At 37.9% G+C, this 8361-nt stretch overlaps 1 protein-coding gene across 1 annotated transcript in view; it reads right to left on the reverse strand.

The window, feature by feature from the left end:
- MDN1 (midasin AAA ATPase 1) overlaps positions 1-8361 on the reverse strand; it is a 148866-nt gene that overhangs the window by 127669 nt on the left and 12836 nt on the right. The window contains exons 7-9 of the mRNA XM_014544467.1: positions 8023-8154; positions 4983-5086; positions 2484-2598 (exon numbers count right to left, since the gene is read on the reverse strand). Of these exons, the coding sequence (XP_014399953.1) occupies positions 2484-2598; positions 4983-5086; positions 8023-8154 (351 nt within the window). The remainder of the gene's footprint in view (positions 1-2483; positions 2599-4982; positions 5087-8022; positions 8155-8361) is intronic.

Below are 8361 nucleotides of genomic sequence, written 5' to 3' on the forward strand. Positions count from 1 at the left end.
GTAAATATCTGATATGCAGGATGGTCTTAGGCGACCCCTGTGAAAGGGTCCTTCGACCGCCAAAGGAGTCACGACCCACAGGTTGAGAACCACTGCTCTAAAGCAACTTATACACCCAACTCCCAATAATTTACTCTATAAAAATCTTGCAAGTACTATTTACTCACTGTAAATACAATTCAAGTATGATTCATTTCTCAGCCAAAAGCAAATTACAAGCAGTCAATTGGAAAGAGAAAATAACCTTTTAAAAGCAAACCACAGTAAAAGGAGCTGGTGTTAAGTACTGATCAAAAGCAGCTGATCTTTAAAAAGCAAACAATAAAGTTTGAAAAGATCTCATCCTGTTCAACTTCGATAACAGAGTTTTCTGCAATATAATACTTGGTGCTCATAATATTGATTCCAAGGTTTTATGATATAAAATTGTTCAGTCAAATCTATTTGAGAAGAGAAATATCACGTACATATTAGTAATATTACCATCTAAAATATTTAGATAAGCTTGAAAAGAATGATATTGTGATTCTAATTTGTATATAAAATTGATATATCCAAATTTGTATATATTAAATCGTCTCTAAGTGGTAGCTCAGATTTTATTTCTTCATATCTAGTTTTATTGGAGGATTTTATAACAAATATTGCTGAAAACATACTTCAGCTGGTTTAAAAATTAAATAAGGACAAGAGAATAATAAAATAAACAAATGCAATTTAACGGTTACACTCATGGATCTTTCAAATATAGAATATACAGTTTGTGTATGAAGGGAACACCTATAAAATTTGTTATACATTTATGACCTTGGTCAACACAGAATATAAACTATTTCACCCCTAAAATAAAAAGTTCCCTCGCACCCCTTTTATAATCAATCCCTTCCCCGACCCCCTGCCCTGGGAATCACCAAATCTGGTTCCATGGTTTTAAGTATGTCATTTTTATGGACTCATACAGATTCGTGTGTAGTGCAGGTTCTCTTACTCAAGTTGTTTTTGAGATTCATCCAGACATTACTACATGTATCAGAAGTTCATTCCTTTTTATTGCTGAGTGGTAATTTCATTATATAACTATGTACATTTATGATCAGGGTGAAAAAAAGCTATTTTTACTTGGAAAAAATTTTTGTCAAGTTTAACACTTTAGTAAAATCTCAGCTATTTGGGAAAAAATTCTGAATTAAAAAAGATTTATATGTACCCACTAACCAGTCATTTTCTACCTTAGCCAAAAATATCTGTTCTTTGTTATCACAAATAAAAAATTTAAACATAGTATCATTTAATAAACTAATCTGACATGATATGGCTATATTATCAAATGATGTGCATCTTAGAGATTCATTCCTTTGATAAGCATTTATTAAGTACCTACTTTATATCAGGCACTGTTCCGGGGAAAGGACAACAAACAAATAAGGAATGGAGCCCACCCTTAAGTAACTCCATCTGGCATAAGAAGCAGATATGCAAGCAAATCAAGCTTACAAAACAAAGGTCAGCCCTGCTTGGGAGATGCAGGAAAGTTTCATGGGGCAGGAGATGCACCTGGCAGAGGTCAGCAGTGGCTGTGAAAGCAGAGAAAGCAGGCCATCGAAGGCACCAGCATTTAAGACATCTGGACACATGCAAGGTGTAGGGGAGACAACATTTGAGAAACTGCTAGAGGTGAGTTCCTGGCATGCACCAGGTATGAGAATAGCACTACATAAATAGCTCATTTTTTAAAGTATAATTTGATTTTTTTGGCAAGAAGTAAAAAAAAAATCTTTCTGAGCATAAGACTACTGTGGTTGGCAGCAACAGAAATACAGTTCCTTGAAGAAATTATTTCATTTCCTAAGTAATGCTCACAAGGGTTTTACCACTAATCATTTATTCAGGAGAGTGTTATTGGGATTTATTAGCAAGTCCAAACGCCTAGAAATGACAAGTGAGCTTCTCAAAGTCAACTGTCTAAATATGACATATGCCATGGAAGTGAGGAGGTGAATGCTCCTGTTGTGCTTCCTATGAGCAGGGTGACTCACTCCAATGCATGACAGAAAAAAAAATAAGCTTCAGCCTGAATTTAAAGTACATACACCAAAACTAAGAAAAGAATAGTTGTCAAATGTTCTCATCCTCTTAACCCCCAATAAATCACACCTAAATATGAACTTTAGTCCTCTCCTTTATAGAATAAACTGGAATTTAAGTCTGAAAATTAAACATCTTAAACGTCTACAATTGCAAAAGAAAGTGCTGCATTATGACAGAGCCCTACAACAAATGATGCTTTTAAATATATTACCAAATAAAAAATATTAGATGAATTTAATACACAAAAATGTTAGCACATTAACTGTTAGCAAATTAGGTTGATGAGTATTTTAGGGATTCATTATATTATTTCCTCTATTTACATGTAAGTCTGGAAACTTTTAATAACAAAAAGCAAAAAAGAAAAGCATCAATACTTTCTAATAACCACATACCTCATTCAGTTCTGTCTTATCCATGTTATCCAGGTGAATTTTGGTCCAATGTTTGTCTAGCAGAGTAGCATGACTACTTAGTGGTCGATACCAGTTCCCTCCACAGCTCAAAAGTCTGTATTTCAAAATAAAAAAAGTCACAAAAAAAACTCCCAATTTTAATCTTGAATTACAACCTTGACTAATTACAACCAGTCCTTGCTAGACATTATCTCACATACAAATAAAACACACATCCCTTTTGGAGCTATGTTGGACTTCTAGGGCAGATAACAAATGAAAGGCTGTCAACAGACCCAAATTTGACTCTTTTCCTTCAGGGGAGTAATAGAGCTTTAACCAAGTTATTTTCAAGTCACTGCAAATGATTCTATTAGGTGATTTAATCTCAACAACATATTTCTCTTCCTTAAGACATAATTTCAGGAAAGAAAAGACCTACAGCATTCAAGTTCACTGCTAATTACCAAAAGCTATATACCCAAATCATTTAAAATATCTGGAGGAATATTCATGAAGCATATACTCTGGGCAAGCCACATACACCAAAGCCATTTGATTTAACCCTTACAACTGTCTTGAGGTGATCATGCCCTTCTTTATTCCTAACACATAAGGAAGAGAAGGAGAATAATGCCCCTGGCTCACTCAACTACGACTATAAATGACAGAGCCCACAGCTGATGTCCCAAGACTTTCTGGGAAATGTACCTAATAGGAGAGACCTTTACTATCCCCGTAAATAAAACCAGGGTCTATTAAAATCAGCAGGGCCTAGCAAGGTGTTTCTTGAGAACTATTAGGTTAGTGCCACATTCCATCTGGGAGTGAATACTCCACTGAGGTATAATAAACACTAATATAATCACTAAATATAATGTGACATTAGTTTCACTCGGGAACATTAAGACCTGTACAGGTATAGACTAGCAGCAGGAAATAAGCTGTTGCCTTTGTGTTGTTATACACTGTAAACAAGAACACATACAAAGTTTGCTTTGGTTTTATTCCTATTTTGATGCTTATAGTCAATTAAGTTTTTTAACTGCTTAAAATCTGTACGTCATTATAACCATCATCATGGCGAGCCATTAGTTGGGCACTTACTATGTGAAAGGTTTTTAGGTGGTTTTTTTTAAAATATATTTTTTATTGATGTCAAAGAGGAAGGGAGAGGGAGAGAAAGATAGAAACATCAATGATGACAGAGAATCACTGATCGGCTGCCTCCCGCACGCCCCCCACTGGGGATTGAGCCTGCAACAGGGGAGTGTGCCCTTGACTGGAATCAAACCTGGGAACCTTCAGTCCGCAGGCCAACACTCTATCCACTGAGCCAAACCAGCTAGGGCTGTGAAAGGTTTTTAATGCAAGTCGTTTCACTTAATCTTTACAGCTTACACTAAATTGTAAAGTAGGTATTATTAGCCCCATTAGAACCAGAAAAAAACAAGGTACACACAGGTACAAAGTATCACCTTCAGAACTCAAACCCAGGGCTACCTGATAACAATCTTGCCTCTGATAATTTTTGAAAACATGAAGACAGTTCTTTTTAAAACTGGCTACTTATTTTTAAGTAGAAAAAAACACACCCTTATTTTCTAAATAATTATCTCCATTAAAAGTTGTAAGGGCTCTAGCCAGCATGGAGCAATGATTAGAGTGCCAGCCCTCGCACCAAAGAGTTGCAGATTTGGTCCCCAGTCACGGGCACGTACTTGTATTGCGGTTTCGATCCCCAACCCCAGTCGGGGCACATGCAGGAGGCACCCAATGGATATGTCTCTCTAACACAGTGGTTCTCAACCTTCCTAATGCCGCAACCCTTTAATACAGTTCCTCATGTTGTGGTGACCCCCAATTTCATTGTTACAAATTGAACATAATTAAAGCATAGTGATTAATCACAAAAACAATATGTAATTATATATGTTTTCCGATGGTCTTAGGCGACCCCTGTGAAAGGGTCGTTCGACCCCCAAAGGGGTCGCGACCCACAGGTTGAGAACCGCTGCTCTAACATCAATGTTCCCCTCTCTCCCTCCCCTCCTCCCTCCTTCCCTTCCGCTCTCTGTAAAAAAATCAATGGAAAAAATATCCTTCGGTAAGGATTAACAAAAAGTCAAAGTCATAAGGAATGAAGACTGGCCGGGGGCTCAGTTTGCTGGAGCACTGTACAGGACAACCAAAAGGCTGCAGAGTCGATTCCCGGTCAAGGCACATATCAAGGTTGTAGGATTGATCCCTGGTTGGGGAGTGTACAGGAGGTAATGGATCTGTTTCTCTCTCACACCAATGCTTATCTCTCTCCCCCATCCCCTCTCTCTCTAAAATCAACAAAAACATACAAGTAGTCAGGAATGAGAAGGTTGGCTGCCATCAGTTCCAACTAACCTTACTTAAAGGCACCCAGAGAACTCTATTCCAGGACTTTTGGGCGCAGCTCTAGTGTACAGACTTTTGAGGAAGAGGTTCCACAGCGGAAATGCGACATACCTCCTGGTTGCAAAGAACTGAAATCCAGGAGCCACTTTTAGACAATCACCTCGACCAGGAATCAAGAGCTCTCCATTCTCCAAGAGAGGGATCAGTACGGAAACCTAAATCACAAAACTCCACTGATAAAGCTATTAAGACAAAAGTAACAAAAAAACCACCCTTCTCCAAATAATAAACATATTCATAAAAGAAACCCCAGCTCTCATAGCATGAACTAGGATCAAAAGGCAGGTGGGAAAGGCTAAGCCACCCCACTCCAGAAGAACAAGTTATTCTTTCAACATTCCCTGAGTGCCTATATGGACCAGAAGCAAGCAATACCCTCAAAATCCAGACATGACTGAGGCTTCACAGCCTAGCAGCTAATGGGAGATAGCTATGCAAAGCATCACACAACATGACCAGTGTGAACCCAGAGATGTACAAAGTGACATGTGAAAAGAGTGGCTATAAATCAGAAGTGAAGCCATCCCAGAGGTAATGACATTCACCAAGTCTTAAAGTATGAGCCGGTAATAGCCAGGTTCGGTGGGAGTGAAATGGCACATACACTCCAGGCAAAATATTCAAATGGATAAAAATGTATATGCCTCGGTATGGCATGAGAGGACTATGTTATGGTTAGGGAAGAATGTGCATACAAAGTAGTAGAAAAATACAAGGCTTAAAGACAGATGAAAAAGGGCCTCCTGTGTTGAGCTAAGGAATTTGAGTTTTTTCATGAAAGTTATTTAAAGGATTTTAGCCTGCGGGCAGGGAGGAAAATTACATTTTTTTTTTTTTAGATAACCAACTGTGCAACATTATGGAAGATAAACTAAAGAGTTAGCTTGAAGTGAAAGAGGTGAAAGGACAGCAGTTAGGTAAGAAAGTAAGGAAGAAAGAAAGATAGAGCCGTGGGCTAAGGCAGTGGGATAGGTGAGAACAGAATAGAAAGTCTGAGAAATGTTAAGTCTGAGTGAGAGACTAGAAGAGGGAGACATCAACCTTCTGGCTTGGTAACCTTCTGTGTGGCAGAAAAACTGTTTTGAGAAAGAGCAGACATATTGGACAACTTGAACTTGTGCTAGCTAAGGAATATCCAAGTAGAGATTTTTCAAGAAAAGTGAGGACTGCATATATGGATATGGGGATGTGAGTTTATAGGGGAAAAAATAACAAAGTGAAGAGGTTTCTAAAATATCAGACATAATTTTCATTGTTTCATACATGGCCATGAGCTGAAAGGAAAGCCCAAAACAGCATAGGGGCAACTCCAAGATAATGCCAAAACTTGAAACTAAAAAAAAAAAAAAAAATCATCGTAAAGGAGATCTGTAAAAGCTGCCTTAAAATATTAGCTGAGAAATTCTGAAAACAAAATAATAATCAAGAAATCAAGTATGTTTTTAAGTAAACACAACTTCACTATGATGATAATTATGTTTAACTATAATCAACTGAACAACACACCTTCTGAAAACGATTTAACAGAAGGGGAATGGTCTGCACAAAATGCAACTCCAAGTACAGGAATTTTCTAATGTTTATCAGACACTGCCAAAAGATCAGGACAAATCATCCGTTTGGCCTTGAATCTGGACTTTGTCATCAAAGAATATACTTAGCAATGGGATAGTGATAGATCCCTAGGCTCTACCATGACAGGGATGGAATATCACTCATATTCATCTACCTTCGTGGGCTCTAATTCCACCATCCACCATCCTAATGATTTCCAGGTACCGTGATATCTGAAAAAATTGCCCAGGAAAGAGAGCACTAGAAAGGGGAAAAAGTCTCAACAAATGCTTTTAACCTGCCTGGTAGCTTATAATTCAGTTTTATTTTTTAAGTCTCATTGGTAGCAATCAGCCTTGGCTGATTAAGAAAAATGAGTTCCAGCCCTATAAAACTGAGTATTAAGACTCTAAAACATGATGATCAAACTGAGGCTCTGCCTAGGCCAATAATACCATTACATCTTTACCTAAAATCATCATAATACACATGTATTTATAGATACTCCTTCCCTTTCATATCTCCCTCTCCCTCACTCTCTCTCCCTCCCCTCCTCCTCTCCTGTCCTCCTCTCCCCCACTCCTTCATGTTATTCTCATATCCAAGAGGGAAAAGTCCGTATGCAGTTAACTATAAGGTTCATGTTTAAAGAAAATTAAAACCAATCTCAGAAAAAACTGTCCAAAGAAAGAATTGTTTATTCTGTTATTTGTTTTCTTGGTCATAGTTTATAGACTACAGAGGAAACATGGACTGCCTCCATAGCTAAATTTTATATACATCGAAAAGTGATCTATGGACATGGACAACAGGGGGATGAGAGCATGAGTGGGGGGAGGGCGAGGATGGGGGTTAATGGGGGGGAATGAGGACATATTTGTAATTCCTTAACTAATAAAGAATTTAAAGATTAAAAAAATAATAATTTAATACAAAAAAAAGAAGAAAAAATACAAGAAAAGTGATCTAGCACTAGCCGGTTTGGCTCAGTGGATAGAGCGTCAGCCTGCAGACTCAAGGGTCCCAGGTTCGATTATCCCTCTCCCTTCCTCTCTGTAAAAAATCAATAAAATATATTTTTTTTAAAAAAGTGATCTTTTTAAAAACAATAATATACATCCAATATGTTTTCCTTAATGGAACAAAGACAAGCACACTCTTAATACATCATCTGTCCTCTGAGAAGCAGAATCTCAAAGTTCTCAGTGTATCTGAAACAGAGGTAAGATGTTTCCCACTGGGCTGATTCATGGAAAGGCGGTTAAAACTGGCCACATATTTGACTGAAGGAGGGAAAAAACTTTTGTGAAATTGGTCACATTATGCTACTAAAGGAAACAGTACAAGCAGAATTTTATCAATTTTCTATCAAATAAGAAACCAGCCAAGTAAACCAAGACCTCAAACCAGATTAGGTAGGTAGCCATGAATGACCTCTTACAACATTTCTCTAATCAAACGCCTATGTTTAAATTATCCCCTAGAATCACTAACAAAATATGCTCTTTAAAGACAGGAAATTGGCGAAGCCACATACCACGTCTAAGGGGGCATAGTCAATATCCTCCAGTAAGATCCAGTGTCCCTTTGTGGCTGCCTGTGTCAGGGTGCCAGGCTGCCACACAAACTCTCCTGGGACATCTGTGCAGCGGTACATTCCCAGCAACATCTGCAGAAAGAAAATAATTATTCAAATCACACATCTGAGGTATCACTGCTATATCCTTTAATTCCATTAAACTTCTACCTATATCTACACTAATAAAAGAGAAACATGGTAATTAGCGTACGACCGCTACCCTTCCCATTGGCTAATCAGCATATCCTTATGCAAATTAACTGTCAGCCAAGATAGTGGCCGGCAGCCACGCACTGA

Source organism: Myotis brandtii, unplaced genomic scaffold (genome assembly GCF_000412655.1).
Source record: "Myotis brandtii unplaced genomic scaffold, ASM41265v1 scaffold365, whole genome shotgun sequence".
NCBI lineage: Eukaryota > Metazoa > Chordata > Mammalia > Chiroptera > Vespertilionidae > Myotis > Myotis brandtii.